We start from the raw sequence: 25,542 nt of genomic DNA on the forward strand, positions 1-25,542 counted from the left end.
TGCACAGCTTTCGCCTTGGGGCTCCCGAAAGGGACAGACCTTGCTCTGGGAAAGAAAAGGAGAAAGCACTCTTTCCAGTCCAGTGGACCGATTAAATAATTCTCAGTTTATGCCATTTGTATCCGTGCTCAGATCCCCTTTGTGGATTTTCCTCCCTCGACGTTAAGGCTGGTTTTGTCCCTGGCTTTGGGACTGTCTTTCTCCCCGGGCCTCAGATGCTGGTAACGTTTTGAATAGCCTGCTGTCTCTGCCTGAGAACTTGGGGTCTCCCATTCTCTGGGAAATCACATGCCTTTTCTTTCTTTTTTTCCAGAGGATCGCTTGCTCATTTTTTTGGCATTGTCACCTGTATGGAGATCTCATTCTTGCCCTTGACTCCTGATACAATATCAGCCTGAAAAGGCACACAGTCTATTCAAAACCCTCCTAACTTCTGCATGCAGTTTTCTAAAGGGGTGGCGGGGAAGACATTTGAGAAAAAAGTGGGTTGCATGGAGGGAGGAATTAGATTGGCTTTTTGCTGGTAGCGGATAAAAATATCCCTTTTAAATAATAAAAGTAGCAATGACCCAGCTTGCATGTTATTTTCTATGCCCCGGGTGACATCTTGCCCAGACAAAAGGGAGAACTATGTTGCATCATAGCAGAGGTCCACCATAGAGGAGAGCTGGTCTTGTGGTAGCCAGCATGAATTGTTCCCTTAGCTAAGCAGGATCCACCCTGGTTTGCATTTGAATGGGAACTGTAAGGTATTCCCTGTAGAGGATGGGGCCACTCTGGGATGAGCGCCTGCCCGCTTGCATGCAGCAGGTTCCAAGTTCCCTTCCTGGCAGCATCTCCAAGATAGGGCTGAGAGAGACTCCTGCCTGCAACCTTGGAGAAGCCGCTGCCAGGCTGTGAAGACAATACTGAGATAGATGGACGCGGTAGAAGGCAGCTTCCTATGTTCCTGTCATGCGGAATTCAGTTGTGGGATTCATGCTCCAAGGCAGGGTAATGGCCACTAGCTTAGGGCCTAGTTCTGTGTTACATTAAATGCACTGTTTGGCTCTGTAGACTTAAACAAAACACAAATAGCATTTGTGGGAAGTGCTGACAGGATTGGGGTTGCAGTGCATAAGGAGGCCACCCAAGGGTGCAGCGGGGAAATGCTTGAATAACAAGCAGAAGGTTGCCGGTTCGAATCCCCGCTGGTACTATGTTGGACTAGTGATATAGGGCTCACAACCTACTGTGCTGGGGGTGGAGAGGGCCAGTTACTCTCCCCCTGCTAAATATACAGAGACTCACCACATTAAAAGGTGCCTCTTTGCCAAGTTAGCAGGGGTACTATCAGAAATCCAGGGGTCCAGCTAGTTCCACCCCCGCTCAGCCAGCTGCTTATGCATCTAGAGGCCCCCTCTGGTATCTATAATAGGGTCAAGGCGAATGAGAAGTTCGCAGACTGATTTGCTTGTTAAAACATTTTCTCATTGATGTAACTTCTGATTCTTAGGAGTTTGAAAAAGAAGTCCGATGCTGTCCTGGAAACCCAGATGCTACGTAAAAACAAAACCCCCTTTGCATTCTGGCCACATGCACACATAGTTTTAGAGCGACCGAGAACATGCATCAGATATGCATGGGTGCATCAATGCGCCCTGCATCCCTGTCCGAAACCTGCTTCTTTGGCCGCCAGACTCCCAGATTGGTTGTGGATTTCTTCCCCGGAAGCATGCTCCGAATCTCAGCCCTAGCCTGCTTCAAACCAGCTCTGTTGTCTGCTGCGCGTGCGGTCCTGGTTTATATAATTAAGAGGGGAATGAATATTTAATTGCACTGTAATTTGTTGTTGGCCTGCATCCCAAAGTTTCCCTAACTCTGTATTTGCATTTCAGAGGGAGAACGGAATAGCCCAATGAGAGTCTTGTTGTTTGGGTAGCAAGTTAATTTTGTGTGTGTCGGTAATAAACAGAGGCTGCTTTTGGACCTGGAATTAAAGCTGTTTTCGGGCGGGGGGTGGATGGGCTTGGTTTTGGACATCAATGGCTTTACTGCATGAAAATTGCCTCTATGAAGCCATGCAGTCTCCTGAGGCTATTATTACTATTACTATTATTGAGACTTGTGGGGGTGGGGTGGGGAGCCCAGGACCATGGGGCACAGCCGCTTGCTCCTCAAGTCTCTCCTTTGAGCTGATCTCCCACTCAGGTTATTATGCTTCTGTCTACCCCTGCTCACTTGGCAAAGAGGCCCCTTTTAACGGCATGATTCTCTTTATTTAGCAGGGGCAGAGTAATTGGCCCTCTCCACCCCCAGCACAGGACCTCCAATGACTGTTGCTGGTGTCTATTTTATGTTTCTTTTTAGATTGTGAGCCCTTTGGGGACAGGGAGCCATCTTATTTGTTTGTTATTTCTCTGTGTAAACCATCCGGAGCCATTTTTGGAAGGGCGGTATAGAAATTGAATGAATGAATGAATGAATGAATAAAATCTTTCTCCCATGTTTCCATAATAGACCCATGAAATGGGTTGCCAAGAAATCCCATGAAATTGGTTGCTGAGAAATTTAGGACCAACAAACAGAATTACTTTTTCACACAACACCTAATCAACTTGTGGAATTCTCTGCCACAAGATGTGGTGACAGCTAAACAAACTGGATGGCTTTAAGAAGAGATTGGATCACTTCATGGAGGAGAGGTCTATCAACGGTTGCTAGTCGGAGGGCTGTAGGCCACCTCCAACCTCAAAGGCAGGATGCCTCTGAGTACCAGTTGCAGGGGAGTAACAGCAGGAGAGAGGGCAGGCACATACCTCTTGCCTGTGGGCTCCCCGGAGACATCTGGTGGGCCACTGTGCTACAGGATGCAGTGCTAGATAGATCTTGGGCCTGATCCAGCAGAGCTGTTCTTATGTTCTTATGACCTCTGATGTTTGTTCTGATGCTTGCACATCCTGTCGACCACATGGCCCTTTAAACTGCAGTGCAAGACGGGGCCTTTTTGGTGGTGGCCAATGAAACTCAGGGATGCCTTCCCTGGTGAGACCCACCAGACCCCTTTTCTTCCTGCAGTTGGAGGGGCACACAAGGCACGCTCATGTTGCTGGGACTTTGCTAGTCATTGCTGCAGTGTTTTCGTTGACTCATTTCTGATCCTGTGATTTGGGAAGACAGGTAGCTGCCTTGAATCAGACCATTGGTCCCTCTGGCTCAGTATCATCTACACTGACTGGCAGCAGCTCTCCAAGGTTTCAGGCAGGAGTCTCTTCCAGCTCTATTCTGGAGATGCTGCCAGAGATTGAACCTGGGACCTTCTGCATGCAAAGTGGATGCTCTCACACTAAGCTGTGCACACCCCCATCCATATATAGGTAACTTCCTTCGACTGAGTCAGGTCATTGGTCCAGCTAACTTAGTATTGCCTACACTGACTGGCAGCGGCTTCTCCAAGGTTCCAGGCAGGAGTCTCTCCCAGCCCTACCTGGAGATGCTGCCAGGGTTCGAACCTGGGACCTTCTGCCTGCAAAGCCGATGCTCTACCAATGAGCTATGACCTCATCCCCAAGCTCTATTTATTTTTATTTTAACTTCATTTGCAAATAGATGTTCTCAGGATTTCCTTGATCTCTGTTGCTTCTGGTCACTCTCGGCAGGCAGAGGTTTCCCTCTCCTGTGCCCACAGATCTCTACCTCTTTGCTATTCTTTTAAACAGGCAGTCAATAAATAATTAAGTTAATTGGTGTGACCAAACAGGCCATTAACTGGCATAGCGGATTGTTTTTAATTTAATTTAAGTTTGTTCTTTTTCACACGCCGTCTCTCGAGAATTCACGCGCAGAGGGCATCATGTGGAATGAACATCCAGATGTTCTCTTGTGCCACGCCGGGGTCAGCGGGGGCCCCCAGCAGCTCCAGCATCCATTGTGATGCTCCCGCGGTGATGCGCCCATGTAAACATGCTTTGGGTTAGAAAGGAATCCTGCTTCCCTGGTCCCAAGCAGCAGAGTCCCTTGGTCAAATCCATGCCCAGTTTGAAATGTTGATGGGTTCCATTTTTGCACCCGCACTTCACGGCTGTCTCAGTTGCCTGGTTGAATTTGGGTCTTTGTTGTGCGTCCAGAAACTAGGCCTGAGCTGTGATGGTGCTCCCACCCCACGGCCCCATATACAGCCTGCCCTGCTGCAATGATGGATGACTTCAAAGTTTTCTAGGAGCTGAGATCAATTTCGGGGCAGGGCAGAACTTCCCGATGGCCGTGGTGTGTCTCCCTGTCCTGGCTGACTGTTGCCCTTTTCGGATAGGAACGTAGGAGGTTGCCTCCTGCGCTGAGTCAGACCCTTGCTCCAGCCAGCTCAGAGTTGTCTACACTGGCTGGCAGCGGCTCTCCAAAGTTCCAGGCAGGAGTCTCTGTCGGCCCTGTCTGGAGATGCTGCCTGCCAGGGCTTGAACCTGGGGCCTTCTGCATGCAAAGCAGATGCTCCGCCACTGATGGTTTCGCCCCCAATGGTAGCACGCATGGGTCTACCAACCAGGCACTGGCTGAGAGACCTGGCTAGCTTCAGCAGGGTGGCTGCATCATGGGCCCTTAGACCCGTGATCTTCACTCTTTTCCAAGCAGGTGCCATTGTGGCCAAAACAAAACCCACCCTTCAGTGTGTGAAAGCCATTTCCCGCTGGGCTGATCTTACACAGTCCTGCCCTTTTCTCCATGCTGGGGGGGCCCTTGAAGAGAGACGGAGCCCTCTCTTAGGACCTCCCGGAGGAAAGTGCTGGGTACTCCTCCGGCCTTCCGAAATGGGCCAGACAGCACTGGGCAAAGCGGTGGGAACAGCCGTCTTTGTGTGGTGCCAGAGGGGGCGTGCGGAGGGTTCGGTTTGGCCAGAACTTCACACAGGCCCAATAAACATGGAGTCAGGGGCCATCCCCTGCCTTAGACGGTGCTCTGGGGCCCAACTTCCAGTTCCGGCTGCTTGCTTGGGATGATAAGAACAGCCCTCCTGCATCAGGCCGATCTCGTCCAGCGTCCTTGTTTGTTTGTTTGTTTATATATGACATGTATAGACTGCCCCATCCAATGGCTTTGGGTGGTTTCCCACAGTGGCCCACCAGATGCCTCTGAGATGCCCACAGGTGAGAGGTGAGGGCAGGCCCCCTCTCCTGCTCTTGCTCCCCGGCAACTGGGATTGAGAGGCATCTTCTTGCCTTTCCTTCGGTTTCCATTGTGGAAATGGAAGCCGTGGATGTGGCAAAATCCCAACCACCAGACAGGCCACGATCTGGGAGGAGCCGTGAGCCGTTTCTTCTGTCTTGGCGGGTCACCAGCTTTGCCAACTCCCAGCAGCATAATCTTGGATTTTAGCGTAAAGCCAACACATGTGGGATATAGTTCTAAAAGCAGCACCATCACAACCCAGAAGCGGATGCTCCGTGAAACCGGCACCGCTGGATCTTTCACAGGGTTGTGTTTTTGATAGCTACGGCAAAGCTGAACTAATTGGATATTTTGGAAAGAGCGGAGGGTTGGGTGGGTGTTCCTTTAAGAATTAAGAGAGAGAGAGAGAGATGATTTGGATTATCCTAACGGGGCTTGTAATTCCCTCTTGTTTGGAAAACGGGAGTACTTTAGACTGGCGCTTGTGCAGTAATCTGCAGCTAATATGCTGTAAGCTCAATTAGTGATAATCCCTTCGCAATGGTAGTGAAAGTCCGTTAAACCGGGCACGCGCTCCATGTCTTGTGTCTCTTAAAGGGCAGTGGCAAACCCTTCCATTCAGACGCTCCAGTGAGCCACACAGGCCACCTAATTATTGATAAGAGGGGGAGCATAGGAAGCTGCCATATACTGAGTCAGACCATTGGTCTACCTAGCTCAGTCTTGTCTACACTGACTGGCAGCGGCTTCTCCAAGGTTGCAGGCGGGAGTCTTTCCCAGCCCTCCCTGGAGACTCCACCAGGGGTTGAACCTTCTGGGACCTTCTGCCTGCCCCGTGCCATAATTTTAACAGATTCAGAATGACCAATTTATAGCCCTGTTCACGCATCAGGTTCTACGACGTGTGCACCGTTTGTGCATCCAGTCATGTGGGCCTGTGCATGGACTGCTGTGCACATTTCACAGAATAAAAAGTTGCCTTTATTTTGCCTGCTGAAGGATCCTGTGAATCCCGAAAGTTTGCAGTGCGGTCGTCTTGCACTCGTGCAGCTCAGTTGCTTGCACAAGCTCAGTGTGGGCTGGGATGTTGGCCCGCGTCTCCCAGCGCTATAGGCCCGTGAAAAACCTCCAGAGTGGCTCCTGTGCGCTTTAGAATTCAAGGCTGTTTGTCCTGGCCCCGGCTTATCTCTCTTTGCATGCCCAGGTCTACTTCCGTGGGTCATGGAGAGGGAAGGTCGTGCAGAAACAGGGATGAGATTAGGACATGGGGCGTGGACTCCTGCCTCCCCAGTCGCAGGGCGGTAAAAGTACCCTGATCTCTCTTTTGCAACTGGAGGCGCGGAGGCAAAAGTCAGCATTGGGACTCTTCCCAAGGCCACTGGCTGGGTTCTGGTGAAAGGGCAGGGCTGGGATTGGGCAGCCCTCCTGGCTAGATTGGCCGCTTCCCTCTTTGAGTTGTCGATTAATGAAGGCTTGGTGAGCTCCATGGGGTTTCCATGACCTGGGATGACACAAAAGCCTCAGCCCCTGGGCGTTTTTGCAGGAGAGACTTTGCAAGATCTGCACCTCCAGGAGATTTTGCAGACAGGGCTCCCCCCCCCCCCCGCCCCAATCCACTCCTAATTGGAGTGTGCCAGTGCACATATTCCTTGGATTTAACCCGAACTCCCTGCAGGCTATCAGGGACAGACAGGGCTTTGTTTTTCTCCAAAGGGAGGCTGCGAATTCTGGCTTAGCCCGAGTTATGTCCAGGGTAAAAAAATCCTCTATTTCCAGCAGTTTTTGAAAAAGAAAAGAAAAAAAATACAACTCCTGGGGCTTCTGCTTTCCCCAAAGTTGTTGATGGAGGTGCTGGTGGCTATGCAAATGGTCCATCTAATCCTTTGCCTCGAATCTGCTGCGACGCTCTTCAAATACCCCAAGGCATAGAGCCATGTGTGAAAAACCTCCCGGTAGGGCTGGCAAAGACTCCTGCCTGAAAGCTTGGAGAGTCGCTGCCAGTCAGTGTAGACGGTACTGAGCTAGATGGACCAAGGGTCTGACTCTGTATACGGCAGCTTCCTATGACTCCATATCTGCAGCTGTGTGCACAGTTAAACCTGCATTCCCCCCCCTCCTGCCCCAAGGAGCTGAATGCCTCGTCAAGGACACCCCTCAAGAGGGTGGAAACTCTGGACTCATCCATCCATGCTTTGAAGTCATAAGAATCTCGTTAATTTTTAAAAAGCCCTTAATGCCCACTAACTTGAATCAATTTTCATTTATTCCATAAAGCCCAGACTTTTGTATTGGGGTACTGGCAAAGAATTACAGCTAATTTATTTTATTTTTATAACCCCCATAATTGGGGTGGGGTGGGGGAGAAGTAATTTTAATGTGCTGGCAATCACAAGCCATTTTGTCGGATCTTAATGGAAGAATCCATTAAAGTGAAATGGTTTTGGGCCGTGGCTCAATCTGGATGGCTGTGTGTATTCTAGCGTTGGGCCGTCTGCTTCTGCTGCTCTGGAATCATCACCCAAGTTGATGTTGTAGATGGATTGGGGGGAGGAGATCAACTGCCACCATCAAGCAGAGAGGATGATTTCGATTTTCTAGAACTGCTGAGACGGGGATGGCTCTTAAGAGCTGAGAATGGAACTCTGCTTGGCGCTTCCCGGATTACACGCTACAACAGGTAGTTGGCTAGGCAGGATCGTATTGAAACCATAAATAAAGTGTGTTGCGCAAAGCCACCAGCAGGGGGAGCAGACTTTTCTAGCTTGCGTCAACCTCCTACAACGGGAAAATACAGCTGTTTTTTTGCAATGTTGCAGCACTGTAACACACAGATAAAACCCGAAAGAAGGCATCGGAAATGTGAACGGCACCTTGATGCCAGCGCAGGGACTGCGATGTCGAAACACAGGCAGTACGGAAGCTCACTTAGGAGATCCATAGTGACCCTGTTGTAGGGTTTAATCTGGAAAGTGCCCCGGAGCCAGATACGAGGGCACGGTTCTGTGGCCATGCAAGTGGAGGGAGCAAATCCACCTCCCTTGGGTACAGTCAAACAGTCTTCATTGTGCAAAGCTGGGGTGGACTGGAGGACCTCTGGGGGAGCTTTTGGGGCCATAGAGTTGCACAGCAATCTGGACCATCCCTTGAAGCCGTAAAACTCCCTTACAAGCAAATTGTCACGTTGCATTCGTGCAGTGTTGCGGCCCATGTTTATAGAGTATGATTCACTTGATGAATCTTTGCTCTTTATAGGCGCAGACATTAGGTGCAGCTCTTGAAGCTCGGTCCATCTGATTATTGTAGCCGATCAGCACACATTAATACACCAGAATGCCGGTCTGCTGTTGTATAATGAACGGCCTCTGCTTTGCTGGATGCAGTGCAGTCTGCCAAATTGCTGAATCCACTCTGCCTGGGACTGAAGTCTGTGTTCCCAGATTTCCCCCCCCCCCTGTGCCCCTTCGAAGTTTCCCTCCCTCTCTTTGTGTTCTCATGGGGTGCCTTCTTCCCTTTGCTGTTCCTCCATGGCCCAGTTGCTGGGCTTTGAATGCATTCAGCCCTGCCCCAAATGACCTGATCCAACCTTTCGATTAGTGACTTGCTTGGTTCTTTGTGGGGTGCAAAGAATCACCTGCAAGCAACCAGAAGCATTTGTGATCAGAAGAGCTTTTGTCATTGTTTGCAGTGACTCATTTGGAGTCCGTAAAAAAGACGAATCCACTAAAACTTTGATCACCCAGGCTCCCCACACCTGACTCTGTTGGCCACCTGTGATCTACAAGCGGGGGGTGGGGGGGGATACCCTTCAACTTGTGCAAGGTTCCCCAGTCACCTGGAGGGGAGTCTTTCTTGCCACAGGGCAGTGGCTATTTAAAAGCTTGAACTTAGCCATGTGTGGGCAGGAAGGCCCGTTAGCCGATTGACTAGTCATTTTCCTGGTCCCGTTTGCAAGGGAGAAGAGAGATGCGTTGGGGATGGTCCTCCTCCAGTTTGCCTTCTGCACCCATTGCTGTTCTTGTCGTTGCTCTCTGCACCTTCTTTGAAGCTGGGGTGGCATCATTGGGGCAGAGCCCAAATTAGAGCCCATCATTTTTTGACTGAAGGTTGTGACAAAAGCGTTAAGTTCAAGGAGCGGGCAAAGACTGTTTGTAAAGGACTGTGGTTGCTTCCCCCATAGAGCAGATCTTGGTAATTCAGTGTGATTGATAATAGATTGGAACTCTGGATTGTGAGTGCCGCTTGGTCTCTTCTGGACCATTTAGGGACGTAGGAAGCTGCCTTATACCGAATCCGACCCTGGGTCCCGCAAGCTCATTTGTCTACTGTCTGTTGTCTACACTGATTGGCAGCGGCTTCTCCGAGGCTGCCGGCATGAGACATTCCCAGCCCCACCTGGGAAAGGTGGGGCTTGAACCTGGGACCTTCTGCATGCTAAGCGAGCGCTGCGCTCCGGCCTCATCCCCTCAGGGGAATCGCTTCCAGTGCTCCCACAGCAAGTCTCCCATTCATATGCAAGCAGGGCAGACCCGGCTTAGCAAAGGCGGCAGTTCATTGAAGGCGAAGTCTCTAGAACATGGTTGGGCCGTGTGTCTGAGGACTGGCCTCAGCCACACGCCTTCCCGTAGGAACGTCGGGAACAAGTGTGCCGTTGGAGAAAGGTTTGCTGGCTGTGCGGAGCCCAGGCCGCCAAAGAGCTGCAGCTCCTCGGGAGGGAAGCAGCTGCATTGGGGCCTCCGCCTGCATTTATCACCTCAGCGGAGCGACGCTCAAGAGCCTGCTGTCGGAGCAGCCCTGCTCGTCTCTTGGAAGTCATCGCCTCTCTTGATCAATTGCAGGCATCGGGAAGGCACTTTAAATTAACCGGACAGTTAGTTTCCTTGCCAAAAATGCCTTTTTATTTCCCGCCTCCCTTGTCCATCGCTCATACTGACCCGTCCTCTGTGTTAAGTCTGGACACCCCTGCAGTCCATGGGATGTGCTGTGGAGTGCATCCTCCCCCTCTCCCGGGTCCCTTCCTTTCTCTCCTCCTTATTCCCCCCCCCACTTCTCCCCCCCGCCCAACACTAGATAGCAGGAGGTTTAATAGGGTTGCTGTAAGATTAACCTGCGATAGGGCGTCAAGCAAGGCCCCTTGTGTGGTTCACAGCCTGTGCTGATAAACCCATTAGGGAGTCAGGCACCAGTTTCACTTGGACCAGACAGAGACAAGACAGTGGAGAGCGGAGCATCTCAGGAACCTCGGAAGCTGCCATCTACTGAGTCAGACCATTGCTCCATCTCGCCGAGTATTGTCTGCACTGACTGGCAGCGGCTTCTCCAAGCAAGGGTCCCCCAGTGTGGGTCCTCGGGGTTGTTGGATGACAATCCCCATCATCCAGAGCCACAAAGCTTGGGGAACCGCTGCGACACAAAGCCGTTTTATCACCTCCCCACCGCCATTTTATCCGCACAACCCTAGTCCTTTCCAGGCGCTCTCAGAAACTGTCTGGTTCTTTGGGAGGAAATGTGGGAGGAGAGCTGGTCCTGGGTTAGCGAGCATGAATCGTTCCCTCTGCTGAGCAGGGTCTGCCCTGGTTTGCATTTGAATGGGAGATGACGTGTGAGCGCTGAAAGGTGTTCCCCTTTGGGGATGGGGCTGCAGCTCGGTGGAAGAGCTTCTGCATGCTCGTCATGGTTCCCTCCCTGGCAGGGCTGGGCAAGACTCCTGCCTGAGACCTTGGAGAAGCCGCTGCTGCCAGTCTGGGTAGACAATACTGAGCCAGATGAACCAAGAGTCTGACTCGGTAGAAGGCAGCTTCCTACGCTCCTATGTCTGCCCGCGCATGAAGGCCTGAGATTTTGTTGTTTATTCTACAAACTGCTCTGCTTTTTTGCGGCAGGAGAACACCTCGGAGGGCTTTCCCTGGAGCTGAGCTGTGGTGCCGGACCCGGCCAGGTGACGTTGGAGCCGAACCAGACCCTGGCGCTGAGCTGCCGCCTGGCTTCTCAGCTCCTCAACGTGACCTGGCAGAAGAACGGGCTGCCGCTGGGGGAAGAGGGGAACCCCCACGTCCTCCCCAACGGAGTGTTGCTCGTCTCGTCATCCCCGGTGGCTTCGGACGATGGCGGCTCTCTCGGAGGGTCCGGCGTGGAAGGAAACTACTCCTGCATCGCTCATGGCTCCTTGGGGTCTGTTGCCGGCCAGACGGTGGTGCTGCGTGTCTCAAGTGAGTGTTCGGTTTTAGCCCCCATAACTTTGATGCAAAAGCGGAGAGTGAAGTTTCTAGTCCTCAAGGCTATGCATATAGGCTTGAAAGTGGGTGCGGTCTCAGCTCTTGAGGGTGTTGGCAGGACTGGAGCCCTTTTGTATGCAAGTGGGAGGGGGCTCACTTTTGCAATTTTTTCCTTTCGTGTTTGGAGAGAAAGCTCCTTCCTCCCTCCCTCCCTCCCTCCCAAAATCATGCATGGTGTGGAGAAAGTGGAGAGAGAGAAATTCTTCTCCCTCTCCCATAACACTAGAACCAGGAGTCATCCCATGAAATTGATTGCCGGGAAATCTAGGACCAACAAACGGAAGTACTTTTTCACACAACGCATCATCCACTTGTGGAATTCTCTGCCACAAGATGTGGTGACAGCCAACACCCTTGATGGCTTCAAGAGGGGCTTGGAGAACTTCATGGAGGAGAGGTCTATCAAGGGCTACTAGTCGGAGGGCTATAGGTTACCTCCAGCCTCAAAGGCAGGATGCCTAAGAGTCCCAGTTGCAGGGGAGTCACAGCAGCAGGAGAGAGGGCATGCCCCTTTCAACTCCTGCCTGTAGGCTCCCAGCAGCATCCGGTGGGCTACTGTGTGAAACAGGATGCTGGACTAGATGGGCCTCTTCTGGCCTCATCCAGCAGGGCTGTTCTGATGTTCCTTCCTTCCATGGCGCTCTGTCTGGGTTGTGGATCTCCGATTCAAATGTTGCCTCTGTGTGAATGAACTCGGTGGTCTCAGGCAATTGGTCACCCTCTTTCTCTGCCTCAACATTCCTGTCTGCAGTATGGGAATAATAGGGCTGGCTTCCCTTTTTGGGGTTGCTTGAGGGTTGCGGCGGAATAGCACCTGTGGGGCTCTTGGGACCCTGGGGAAAGGGCTCTCCGAATCCTCGCTGCTGCTGTTCTGTGGTTCATGGGAGTGTGTGGCCTTGTGCAGGGAGTCCCTCTGGTGCGCTTGTGCCCCAGAACTGCCCCTTGGACAACTGCCCCTTGGACAACAACCCGTGGGCCGTGATGGATGAGAGTTGGCGACTGGGTTGTTCTGGCTGCGAGTTCTTTGTGTTCTCGGTTTAGCATTCAGCATGGGTGAGCCCAGGGAAATCCATCTCTCAGCCAGCAGGATGCAATGCTGTGTTCAATCAAGAGGCTTGTTTGTACGCAGAAGGGACCATTCCTCATGCTGATTGCACTGGGGATGCCTGACTAATATTTAGTAATATATCAGGAATGGCTGGGGGAAGGGCTCCCTTGTAGAGATGTAGGTATAGACATGAGACAGAATATCCTAGGCTTATAGAGCTGAGGGTTACCAAGAGGACATCTAGTCCACCCCTCCCCTGCCCAAAGTTAGGATGATCATCTAGTCACTAGTCGTCGTCCCCCCCTTTCCTCCACCCCAACCAATATAAGCCGGACCACAGGCAGAGAGCTATGCTGAAGGTGCTTACAGAGCAATTGCTTAGCCAGGGCAACTTGGCTAAGGGCCATTTGACACATTCAAACTTTGGTACCTACAGCATCTGGTGGCCACATTGGATGACTGGCAGCTGTGCAATCAAGGGAGTGTGTGGCGGGGAGAGCGTAAGCAGGCTGCAAGCCAGCCAAGGTGCCTGCTTCAGGGAGGGGCATTTTCCTCCCTCCCCACCTGACCCAAGAACTTGGATGATTGCCAGGAAATCTAGGACCAACAAACGGAAGTACTTTTTCACACAACGCATAATCAACTTGTGGAATTCTCTGCCACAAGATGTGGTGACAGCCGACAACCTGGATGGCTTGAAGAGGGGTTTGGATAACTTCATGGAGGAGAGGTCTATCAACGGCTACTAGCAGGATGCCTCTGAGTACCAGTTGCAGGGGAGTCACAGCAGGAGAGAGGGCATGCCCTCAACTCCTGCCTGTGGCTTCCAGCGGCATCTGGTGGGCTACTGTGTGAAATAGGATGCTGGACTAGATGGGCTTCCTTGGGCCTGATCCAGCAGGGCTGTTCTTACGTTCTTATGATGTGTGGATACGGGGCTGAGGAAGAGGGCGGGGAGGTGAACCACCATTTTTACTAGACTATGTTCATGATTCTTTGAAGGCAGAAGTTCTGGTTTCAAATTCCCAGATGAGCCCCTTCTCCGGTGAAAGAGGGGCACACCATTTTTTGAGAAGAGAGCTCATCGCTCAATGGTGGAATATATCCCTAGAAAGTGCAAGGCTTTGGATTCAACCCCTCTGTGCCAAAGTTCGAAGGGTCTCGGGTGCCCTGTTGAGACAGACTTTTCTCTGCCAGAGACCGCAGAGAGCAACTACCAATCCGATCAGACACTGCTGGGCTCCATGGTGTCTCCGTTTCCCCACCTCCATATCCTCCTCCCTTGACGCGAGTGGGCCACCATGATGGCACCGGCAAAAGAAAGAATCAGGATATTGTTCATAAAGCCATCCGCCATTGTCTTGCCCTTGAGACGTAGATCTGGCCACTTCCTACAACTTGCCAGCCATCAAGGCCACAGAGACGGGTCACACAAACACAACTGTAGGCATCCTTCCTCTCTCCGGCCTCTGCCCCGTGACCTTTGGAGGAATGTGGTCTCTAGAAGTCTGAAACGAGTGCTTAGAATTCCTTCCCCTCTCTCTGTCCTGGGGGCAGAGCCATTTATATCTCCAGCTGAAGAGAGCCAACATGGGCAAAGCTTTGTTTTGATGAGCCAAAAGGTTTGCGTGAGGGTTTGTATGTCCGAGAACTAGGCTAACTCACCATTTATCCGGGATAACTCGCCCGCCGTGCTCCCAAGTTTTGCCCGTCTGCGAGTGGAGATCCCAGTTCAATCTTCTGAAAAAGATAGTATGTCGTGTGAGAGGGCCTACTTCACTAGCCCTAATCTGATCCTAGATAAAAAATCCACGCCAACCACTGTGGCATTTCCACTTGCAGATGAGCAAACGGCGGGAGAGTGCTGGACGAGTTACCTGGGATAAGCAGCGAGTTAGCTATCTTATTTATTTGTTATTTCTCTATGTAAATTGCTTTGGAAACGTTTGTTGAAAAGCGGTATATAAATATTTGTTGTTGTAGACATGTGAACTGGCCCCGAGTGTCTTTTCCTCTGGTGTGAAATGTCCTTAGCATGATTAATGGAGGAGATTCCTGTTTAATTATTTTATATATTTATTTAATGCATTTCTATACCGCCCAAAACGCAAGTTCTCTGGGCGGTTTACAAAACAATAAAAACAGCTAATAAAAGATTAAAACATTTCAACAATTAAAATTAAAAAGTTAAAACTATTAAAACACAATTAAAACAGTATCTAATTAAAAGCCTGGGCGAATAAATGCGTCCTGACTGCCCTTTTAAAAGTTGTAAGAGATGGGGAAGCTCTTATTTCAGCAGGGAGAGTGTTCAAAAGCCTCAGGGAAGCAATGGAGAAGCCCCGTCCCTTAGTAGCCACCAGATGAGCCGGTGGCATCTGCAGATGAACCTCTCCAGATGATCTCAATGGGCGGTGTGATTCATAGCGGAGTGGTTCATAATGTGGTTCTTTATCAGGTCTGTGACTTGACCTTTCCTCCACGGAGGGTGGGGTGGTTCACACGGGTTGGGGAGGGTTATGCAATGTTATTCTCACAACAACCCTGTGGGGTAGGGCAGGCTGAGATTGCGACTGGCCCAAGGTCTCCCTGACCTTCATAGCTGAGCAGAGATACCTGATTCAGGACCAGCACACTTATCAGTTGTTCCTAAATCCAAACTACTGTATGACCTGGATGTGAATGGTAGTCAGCAAAGAGCATGCCTGGCCCTTTTCTTATTACAGTTATTATTACAGTTAAATTAGGATTGAACCCAAATCTGCCCTTCCTCCTCTTTACAGCCAGTGGAAATAGGATTTCAGGAACTTTCATGGGGAAAGGAAAAGTGGGTGAGAACTTTTTTTGATAGTGGTCGCTTTGCTACTCTGGTTGGATGATGGACAGCATTTTTATTCACCTTAAATTTCCCTGTCTTATCTTATCTTATCTTATCTTATCTTATCTTATCTTATCTTATCTATCACATTTATATACCGCCCCATATAAAATCTCTGGGCGGTTTACAAATTAAAACACAACAACAATTAAAACCTTAAATCATATAAAGCACATTAAAATAACCCTCAATAAAACTTTTAAAACATTATAAGCGTTAAGCTTGATAAAGTAGGTTTAATATGTGTGTTATGAGCTGGGGTTGCAACAATAAACTGGCTTACTCTCTTAAATACTGCGGGCCCAAGCCGTCCAGGGCTTTATGCGTTTCCTGGGAATGATACTATATGGTGATATAGCATCGTGCCCAGGGGACTTCTGGGAAACAAAATGGTAGCCGTCAGCCAGCTGAGCTGGAGGCACTTTGGGGGCAACTTTCATCCCACTCAGACTTTATGCCAAAAGTTCTCACAGAAAAACTTCCCTATCATCTCTGATAATAAATAAAAAAATAAATAAATGTAATGTAATAAATAATAATACTACTCTCTGGGCGAAGCCAGTGGGGCTATTTCTTTGTGAAAAATTGTACCCGTCTGAACTAAATCTTTCTGTCTGCCTTTCCTCTCGTTCCTTCTCACCCATCACCCTCTGCTTCCCACCCTCAGCTTTGTCTCAGTTTTTTCAGCACCCAGAGTCCCAGACCGTGGGAGAAAATGGCGTGGCCCGCTTTGAGTGCCGGATCGAAGGACTTCCCCCACCCGTAATCACCTGGGAGAAGGACCACATGGCGGTGCCTTCAGAACCCAGGTAGGTTGCCCTTTTGGTAGTCAATGTGGACGCACTGTGCTTGCCTGCCGCCCAGACAAAGCGCCTTGTGGTGTCCTCCCCAGGGTTGCTTGGGGTGTCTGTTGGTTGGTGCCCTCTGCCTGGGACCCCGATGCAGCCTCCGCAAGGGCTCGGAGTTTATTTGGGAAGTTGGGCAGCTGCCTTCCTCGCTGCAGCCCTCGTCTTCCCTCTGCTCCGCAGAGCTGCCCCTTGGCTTGCTCGGGAACGTGTCTAGGCCGTGGCTGTCTCCAGCCCCTCTTCATCATTGGCCCAAAGTTTCAATAAGGCCCGACTAGTCTTAGTCTAGTCTTGCAAGACTAAGCTCTTCACCAGCACTTCTGAGGCCACTTCCACAGCCTATGAACAGGATCAGAGTTTGGCAGGGAGGCAGTTGGAGACTGTGATCCCAAGCCCGTGCGTGACAAGAAGCCTTCTTTTGACATGTTGATATTTTATGCGCCGCCTCAGTAAATTGCAGGATCCACAGTTGAAGACTAGAGCACCAGCTTTGCTTGCAGAAAAGTTCCGGGTTCAAGCCCTGGCTAAGGAAAGGATCAGGTAGCAGGCGATGGGCGAGACCCCTTTCTGCCTGAGACTCACTGACGGTCAGAGAAGACAGTGCTGGACCAGTGGTCTGACGTGGCTCACGGTAGCTTTCTTTGCCCATCAGGAACATGCCTAGCTCAGTCGAAGACCATGTGCTGTGCTTAGAGAGAGTCCCAGGCTCAATTCCTGTTATCTCTAATGAAAGAGTCTCAGGCTGAAGAGCAATTGCCCATTGGGGACGGTCAGTGGACCACTGGCCACAGAAACCTCTGGCTCAGATCAGGAGTAGGGTGCTCTCAGTCACTGGGGACAAGGCGGCGCCCTGGCATATACCAGTTCCGTCAACCTGTAGAACCAACCAGCGCTTGAAACTGGGTCCGAACTGACGGAAAGCCTGTGAGAGCCCTTGACATTGTGCGAGAAGAAAAATATTAAGTCTTAAAAACCGGAGGGGCGGTCGGAACATGTTTCAGATAGCGGTGTTTGTGTTTTTAATATGACAGCTTCGTAGATGTTGCGAAGTTAGCTGCTCTGCAATTGCTTTCAGCCCGAGTGGCCTGGAAATTGCTTTCCACGTGGCAACTCGGTCGTAATCCTTAACTGCGTGTCTGGCTTCTGAATCACAGTCGCTCGGGGCACTAGTTCAGGAAAGGTTGGCTCTTTTCTGTGTGTATTCCACGTGTTCTTGTGGGATTGATCTGCTTCGTTTGGGAACCCATCACTAGTCGGGAATTGCTGAGCGGGGAGCGAGAGGAGATTGGCGAGGCTCAGCCAAGAGGACTGATTCAGGCTGCCTCTTAAAAGTGCTAGAACTGGACTTATCCAGTGACATTGATGGGCAATAGGCAGTCCTCCAGCTTGGCATTTGAGATTGCCTCATGGGCTTTGGTTTCCACAGATTTATCGTTCTCCCAAACGGCGTCCTCCAGATCACAGACGTGCAGGAGAATGATGCCGGGAAGTACCAGTGCATGGCGACCAATAGCGCGGGGAAACGCTATAGCTCTTTTGCGGTTCTTAGTGTCTCAAAAGGTAAGATGCCTGCCATTTACTATTTTGTACTGCTGGGTCTTCTTTCTTTCTTTCTTTCTTTCTTTCTTTCTTTCTTTCTTTCTTTCTTTCTTTCTTTCTTTCTTGGGAGAGCTGGTCTTGTGGTAGCAAGCTTGAATCATGCCCTTTGCTAAGCAGGGTCTGCCCTGGTTTACATTTGAATGGGAGACCACATGTGTGAACACAGTAAGATATTCCCCTTAGGGGATGGGGCCGCTTTGGGAAGAGCACCTTCATCCTTGCGTGCAGAAGGTTCCAAGTTTCCTCCCTGGTAGCATCTCCAAGATAGACCTGAGAGAGACTCCTGCCTGCAACATTGGAGAAGCCGCTGCCAGTCTGGGTAGACAATATTGAGCTAGATGGACTTATGGTCTGACTCAGTATCTGGCAGCTTCCTATGTTCCTGCCTCTCGTGTGTGTGTGTGTGTGTGTGTAAAATATATATATAAATCTGGATAATATAGATATGGTGACGGAATGGAATCTCATTTGGGGTGTGCTGGACTCGTGTGCTCAGGATCCTCTAACAGGAGGAGTGATCTCTGGCTGCTCAGTGGATCTGGGAGGCTCTCATCAGGAGGGTCTCCTCAGCACCCCTGGTGGATACTGACCGATGAAACCAACTGGACTCAGCCCCTCCTCCACACCAGGGGTTCCCAGGCTTGAGTCCCCAGATGTTGGACTACAGTTCCCATCATCCCCCAGCCACAATGGCCAAAGGAGGTGATGGGAGTTGTAGTCCAACAGCATCTTGGGATCCCCTGGTCTGCCACATTCACTGGCCTTGCCCACCGAATACTCAGCCAAGGAGAGATTCTGCTGAATGTACGTGCAACTGTACACATGTATGGACCAGTGCGCAGTGTTCCTTGTAACTGGGAATCCTAGACGTGGTTGACAACAGCCCTCAGCATCCCGAGCTGCAGTGGCCTTTGGCCGGGGATGCTGAGAGTTGTCGTCAACAACATCTGGAATTCCCTGTTTGAGGGAGCACTGCCTGTAGGGGTCCCCTGGTGTCGTAGAGGCCTCCAGTTGCAAAGACAGGCCATATGCCTGTATAGTTGGGTGTGCCCAGAGCCTGTTATGTCCCTAAACTCAACATGTGGTAGCTGGAGCAGGTCAGGGGCCCCCATAACACAACAGCATATGGAAGGGGAAGTCAATGATGTGTTGGGGTGGGATTCGTGGGGGAACGTCCCTCTGGATGAATGTGTCCGCCATGTTGGATCTTCTTGCGGAGGAACTCCCGGTCATGTTCTGGGCGACCCCAGGCTTTCCTCAGGGGTTTGAAACCGTCTGTCCGAAGTGGCCGCAAAGCCGTGTTTCTCCTTCCTGAGGAAAATGAATCCCAACTCCTCCCTACAAGGCAGGCAGAAGGCAGCCAAGCAGGGTTTTAATTGACAGAACTCATCTGTGGATGACGAATGCTTTTGGGGGGGGAGGTTTCCCCAGGGGACCCCCGTGATTGTTGAAATCTTGACATCTCTAGCAGGTGGCTGATCCCTTTCCTTGCCCCCTCGTTTCCAAAGTGTTCGAGGGCAGCCAGTGGGATCTGGTGGGAAACCACTTTCATTGTTAAACAAGCCTCCCCACAACCCCTCAACCCCCCAAAAAACCCAAACCAAAAACAAAAACACCCAGAGAGAAAACAGTTTTGCTCTGGGGAGGTTGTTGAGATTTGGCTGAGAGGTTTTTTGTGTTTTTTTAAAATCAGGCTGGGTAGGTCTCCCTCGCTGGCCTTCTCTCACACTGCTTTCCTGGTCATGTCAGGAGTGTGTGGCTGTATCCTGTGCCGGCATCACACAGCATCCTGGAGCCCCCCATGTGATCTGTGTCTCGGAAGCCGACATGCCGCCGTGACTTCTGCTACCGAGGAGGGATCAAAAGGGAGCACTGAAATTCAAGTGGTGCAAATGGACTCCTCCAAACAAGGCTGTGTTTGCATGCTGGGGAGGTGGGCCCCCCAACGTCACCATTGGCAGCAGACTGTGAGGCTACACACACACACAGAGTCCAGCTTATTTTTCACAAGCCTATCATGGTGGGCTTTTCTCACTGCAACCTAAAGGGAAGGAGTTGAGTTGCAAGTGGGGATGAGTCAGTTCCCCTTGGCATTTTGCAGTAGATAAATTTCACGGTGACCTTTGCTGGCAGCAAAATAGGGGGTGGTTTCACTTTTTCTTTTTTGGTGAAAGGCAGCGTGCGGTCTTCAAAACAGGACACTGCTCGATCATGTTCTGGATGACCTGAGTCTACAGAGTCAGGCCCTTGGTCCATCGAGCACAGTATTCTCTACACAGACTGGCAGCGGCTTCTCCAGGGTTGCAGGCAAGAGTCTCTCTCAGCCCTATCTTGGCGATGCTGCCAGGGAGGGAACTGGGAACCTTCTGCATGCAAAGATGCTCTTCCCGGAGCACTCCTAAGGGGAATATCTTACAGTGCTCACACATGTGGTCTCCCATTCAAATGCAACCAGGGTGGACTCTGCTTAGCAAAGGGGATAATTCATGCTTGCTACCACAAGACCAGATAGTTCATCCTAGACCAGTTCCTCCTAGCAGCCAGTGGCTGAATGCTGCCATTTTTCTCCCAGAAAGCTCTGGAACGATGCTGTGTTGATGCCACATTCTTCTGAGGGGCCCTTTGGAACTCCAGGAACGTCCTTCTCTGCAGGAAGCAGTTTTTACCCCTTCAGCCCCACAAAGGACCTTTGTCACAGCAATCACCAAATCCTGTCCACTTTTGCAGCTTTGGTTGTCTGTTCCATCCTTGTGGCAGTTTAGGAGGGTGACGGAGCTTTCCCAGGGATGGGCTCCAACTCTTTGACACCTTCTCCCTGAAGTATGCAGAAGACCTTTTGGGGAGTTTTGGGGGAGTAATGGGTTTTTGAGGAGAGCTTAAAGCCTCATACCTTCTTCTTTCATCAAGCCTTTGGCTGAACTGGGGTTTTGTGTTTTGTTTTTGCTCTTGTGGTGGTTCAGCTAGGGGTATGCACAAAACTGGAAAACCCAGTTCGGTTCGAGTAGAACCAGACTCGTACCGAACTGGATCTGGTCCAGTTCTGTGCACACTAGAGCCAGACCCGTTCTGGCTCTGTTCCAAACCGGTTTGGGCCCAGTTTGGGGTGGGGGAAGGGGACAGATTTTTATTTTTAACACTCAGATGGCCAGTGTGCCTTTGCGGTGGCTCTCCAGTGCAGAGAGGCCTGTAATGGGCAGCACACATCCCGAAACAGGCCAAAAACTGCCCAAAGGGGCCGAAAACAACTGGGGAGAGGCTGGCAGAGGGAGGGGAAACATCAGGAGACCACCCTCTGAAGCCGCACAATGGTGGTAAGTCTGCATTTAAAATAAATAAATGAACCCAGACTGGCCCGGTGGGTTTGGACATCCCTACGTTCAACCTATAATGGCTTTTATTATTGTTTGCATACTTTGATTGGGCAGGAAAAGTGGATTGTGAGTGTTTTGAATCAGAGGCAGACAGAAGAGATCAGCTGGTAGATCTCTGGGTGACCTGCAGTTGCTTTGCAAAGGTTTCCCCGTTTAGCAGTAGCAGCCACCAAAGGCCTGTGGGTCCAGGCATGCTTTCTCTCTGAGCCTCGGTGTGATGTGGGACTTAGAAAGCCTGCTGGCCTAATTTGAGGTCCTTTAAAAATTGCAAATGTTGAAAGAAAAGAAAGAAAGAAAGAAAGAAAGAAACTCACTTCTGCGGCTGCCTTGAGCTCCTCTCTCAGGGCCAAAGTGGAAGAGTCATTAATCACACTGCTGGCCTTGTGTGTTCATTTTTTGAACATTAAAAAACAGCTGCCGGGACTGGGGAGACCAGGAATGAGACCATGGTGAGGACGTTTTTTAAAACCGACTCTATACCCTATACCACAATACCAAGGCAAATCCATCAGGAGGAAAGGAACAGGAACCTAGGTAGCTGCCTCCTGCTGAGTCAGACTCTTGGTCCATCTAGCTCAGTATTGTCAACACTGACTGGCAGCGGCTTCCCCAAGGCTTCAGGCTGGCGTCTTTCCCAGCCCTACCTGGAAATACCAAGGAGTGAACATGGAACCTTCTGCATGCAAGCAGATACTCTTCCACTCAGCTGCAGCCCCACACCTTAGGGGGTAATACAGCACCCACATGTAGTCATGGAGTCACCCATCCCAATGCAAACCAAGTTGGGCCCTGCTCAGCACGGGACAATTCAGGCTCTCTACCACAAGACCAGCACCCCCGGTTCTGTATGGTCCTTTCCCTTTACTTTGCTTCCTTTTCTTTAAAGCCTTGTTTCCATGGACAGAGTTGATGTTTCTCTTGGGTTGGAAGCTATTTTAAAACGGAGCGAATCTCCCTCGAAGGTCACGGAGAGGTGTTTGTTTCCATGCGGGCAGCAGCAGCCGGGGACAGGATAGCAACTGCGGCCAGAGTTGCTGCCGTGTGAGCGGCAGATGTTTTGGGCCGGGCAGACTTCACGGTATAAATTTCCAGACGCTCCTTGGGGAGCGACATTCCAGAGGGGAACAAGGATCTGGGAGCCGTTACAAGCAGATCTCTTTCACAGCCCCGAAATGTCGTCACGTGGAGGGAAATGCCTTTGGAGAGAGTAACCCTGGCCACTCGGGTCGCCCTTGCAGACCTCAGCTTCCCTGCCTCCCTCCCTCTGCCCCCTCTCACCTGCTCGCCCCCCAAACGTGAAGCGAAACACTAGCCAGCCGGGCACAGATTTTGCTCCTGAAAAGAAAATTATTTGGGAAATTCATTTGGTCCAGTCCAGCTGCAGCAGTCAGGTCTCTCTCCCCCTCTTGTGCCGTGACTCTGGGAAAACACGGGCATAGCACAGAATGCAGTATTCAGCGCAGAATTCCGCTTCCTGGGAATCTCGGCTTCCCTTCTCCCTTGTGGCTGGCGGGAGACTAGTTTATAGGTCTTACCGATTTGAAGGTGACGACGATGAATATTTATATACCGCTCTTCAACAAAAAGTTCCCAAAGAGGGTTTCATCGATATAAATAAATAAAATGGCTCCCTGTCCCCAAAGGGCTCACAATCTTAAAAGAGAGACGTAAGATAGACCCCAGCAACAGCCACTGGAGGGATGCTGTGTTGGGGATGGAGAGGGCCAGTTGCTCTCCCTTCTGCTCAATAAAGAGAATCATCACTTTGAAAAGGTGACTCTTTTGCCCAGTTAGGAGGGTAACTGATGTGCATGGAAGTGTGTAATTAGGAACATAGGAAGGTGCCTTATACCGAGTCAGACCATTGGTCCATCGTGCTCTGTATTGTCTGTACTGACTGGGAGGGATTGAAACTAGGACCTTGTGCATGCAAAGAAGAAGCTCTAACAATGAGCTATGGCCACATCCACGAAGGGGAATATTTCACAGTGCTCACAGATGTAGTCTCCCATCCAAATGCAAACCAATATAGACCCTGCTTAACAAAAGGGGCAATTCATGCTCGATCCTATGAGACCAGCTCTCCAGACCAAACAGTGATGGGGCAGGCTGTTCCACTGTCCAACAGCTCTTACAGTTAGGCTATGCTTCCCAACGGAAGAGCTGCTGGACCACGGAACATTCTGCCCTGTGCAGGGTTGGGCTTTCCTTCATTAGAGGTTTTCAAAAGGAGGCTGGACTCAGGGAGGTTGTAGCAATTCCCTGCTCTGAACGGGGCTAGACTAGAAGGCCTCCAAAGGTCCTTCCAACTCTTGAGATTCTGTGTCAAAGGAAGGCTCCGCAGGGGAGAACTCCTGCTCTCCCAGGAGAAGCAAATGGGCCAGTATCCAGGAAGCTTCTGCAGTGCTGAGCTGGGGTGACGTCTGTCCCGGTGCTCGTATCTTGTACAAATAATGTGGGGGTGTTTTTTTGGTGGGATATTGCTGCAGCGAGTGATTAAGGCTGTCGGTTTAAATGAAATTCTGCCGGCAGCAATCTCCCGGTGTCATTTCCAATCACAACATATTAAATCCCAATTCACAAGGAACGTATTTTGCTTGCCGGAAAGCGGGAGGGTGGCGATACCATCAGCACCTCTCTCGCAGCACATCTGTCGTTGCCTCGTTTTCACTTTCAGCAGGAGGAACTCAGGGGACAATCTCCTTTCATGCTGAGGATGGTGGGTGGTCTCCAGTTCTGCACGACCCCAGAAAAGAGGCAGAATCCTGTACTGACTGCGGAACTCCATGACTCAGGAATTGTAGCATTTTTCCTGCTAATGGTAGGAGTTTGGGGGTGGAAAGAAGAGACCAAGGGGGAGAGTTGGAAGTGCTTGTCATGGAAGAATGAAGGATGCAAAGGTTGAGGACTAGAAACTTGAAGGATGGATGCACAGAGATAGGGAGCCTTGTGCAGAAATCCTGGAGATGATCAACACCTAGCAGTCTGTTGAACAGATATCCGAATGAGTGTTAAATAGACACAGTAACCCCCTAAGTATTGTGAGTATTATTGTAAACTGCCCAGACACAAGAGTTTTGGGTGGTATATAAATATGCTAAATAAATTCCAGACTGACCATTGATGATCCAAATGGTGCAAGGACTAAGGCGAGCAGGAGCAAAAGACAAATTCTTTTGGCAATCATGCAAGGCCAACAGCTCGAAGGAATGACAACCAACTAGACCCTGCCTGCCGGCAGCCCTTACCTGGGTGCTTTCCAGATTACACGCTACAACGGGTAAAATGCTTCGGCAGGAATCATATTGAAAACGATCCTCAGAATCTCAAACTCCTGCAACAGGAAAATAAAGCTCCTTTTTTTTTTTGGCGACGCACATGCAGCATCGTAGCACTATAACGCAAAGATAAAATCCGAGAGAAGGCATCAGAAATGTGAACGGCACCTTGGTGTCAGTGCAGGGACTGCGGTGTCACAACAGAGAAAGTACGGAAGCACACTCAGCAGATCCGTGGTAGTGACTCTGTTGTCGCGTTTACAAGAAGCGCCTTGCTGCTTATTTTTCTTCAAAGGAGAAAGTTTGAACTGGAAGCACTCAGGTCACTCTGTAGCTGGACCTGCCTTATAGATGAATTTTTCTTTATAAACCGCTTTGTGAACTTTGTCTGAAGGATGGCATATGAATAGTGGTGGTGTTGGTGACCAGCTCCATCCCGGTACAGATGAAACAGTAGAACAAATCTCAAGCGCACAGAACAAAGCATCATGCACGCAGATAAATCTAGTCTCTGCTTCCCCCCACCTCTTTCAAGAACCTCTTTATCCCACCGTCAATTTTATTTGTTTTATTTTGGAAAACCTTGTGCACTTAAGGCCAGTGAGAACAAAAAGAGCCACAGAACTGTGAATCTCGCATCCAGGTTGCCAAAACGCCTTGGCAGAGCAGGCGGAAAGATTCTCCTTTGTCTTTGCGGCCTTTTCGGGATGGTGTGCCTCCTTCAGGGCAGTGGACTGTCCTCCTTGCAGTCGGTGTGAAGTGCGGTGTGCATGAGTGGAATGCTATCAATGACAACCTAGTAATCGTGGGAATGATAATAACAAAACATGCCGTTATACAGAGTAGCGCTGTAAAAGCAGCCGATGTTGTAAGGTCGGCGGGGCCCGAGGCAGCTCCCATCCAAGAACGATTCCCGGGCTTAATGTTCATTGGGCTTGTAAGCTTTGGCTGAAGCTGAACTCTCTTGTGCACCTGGTCACACCCTGAGTCCATGTCTCTCTGTAATCCCCACACTGTCTGGCAGCAGCTCTCCTGGAGCTGGTCTTGCGATGGTGAACATGAATCGTCCCCTTTGCTAAGCGGGGTCTGCCTTGGTTAGCATTTGGATGGTG

At 50.5% G+C, this 25,542-nt stretch overlaps 1 protein-coding gene across 4 annotated transcripts in view; it reads left to right on the forward strand.

Annotated features, from left to right (window-relative positions):
• The window catches only part of IGDCC4 (immunoglobulin superfamily DCC subclass member 4), a 62,850-nt gene that overhangs the window by 6,197 nt on the left and 31,111 nt on the right, over window positions 1–25,542 (forward strand). For 3 of the 4 annotated variants that reach the window (XM_053272900.1, XM_053272901.1, XM_053272904.1), the window contains exons 2-4: window positions 11,019–11,345; window positions 16,005–16,146; window positions 17,609–17,742. In XM_053272900.1, the coding sequence (XP_053128875.1) occupies window positions 11,019–11,345; window positions 16,005–16,146; window positions 17,609–17,742 (603 nt within the window). Of the gene's footprint in view, window positions 1–7,691; window positions 7,817–11,018; window positions 11,346–16,004; window positions 16,147–17,608; window positions 17,743–25,542 lie in introns of those variants that run through there. The other variant, XM_053272903.1, reaches the window with a different exon arrangement.

The sequence above is a fragment of the Hemicordylus capensis genome, chromosome 10, assembly GCF_027244095.1.
Source record: "Hemicordylus capensis ecotype Gifberg chromosome 10, rHemCap1.1.pri, whole genome shotgun sequence".
In the NCBI taxonomy this organism is placed as follows: Eukaryota; Metazoa; Chordata; class Lepidosauria; order Squamata; family Cordylidae; genus Hemicordylus; species Hemicordylus capensis.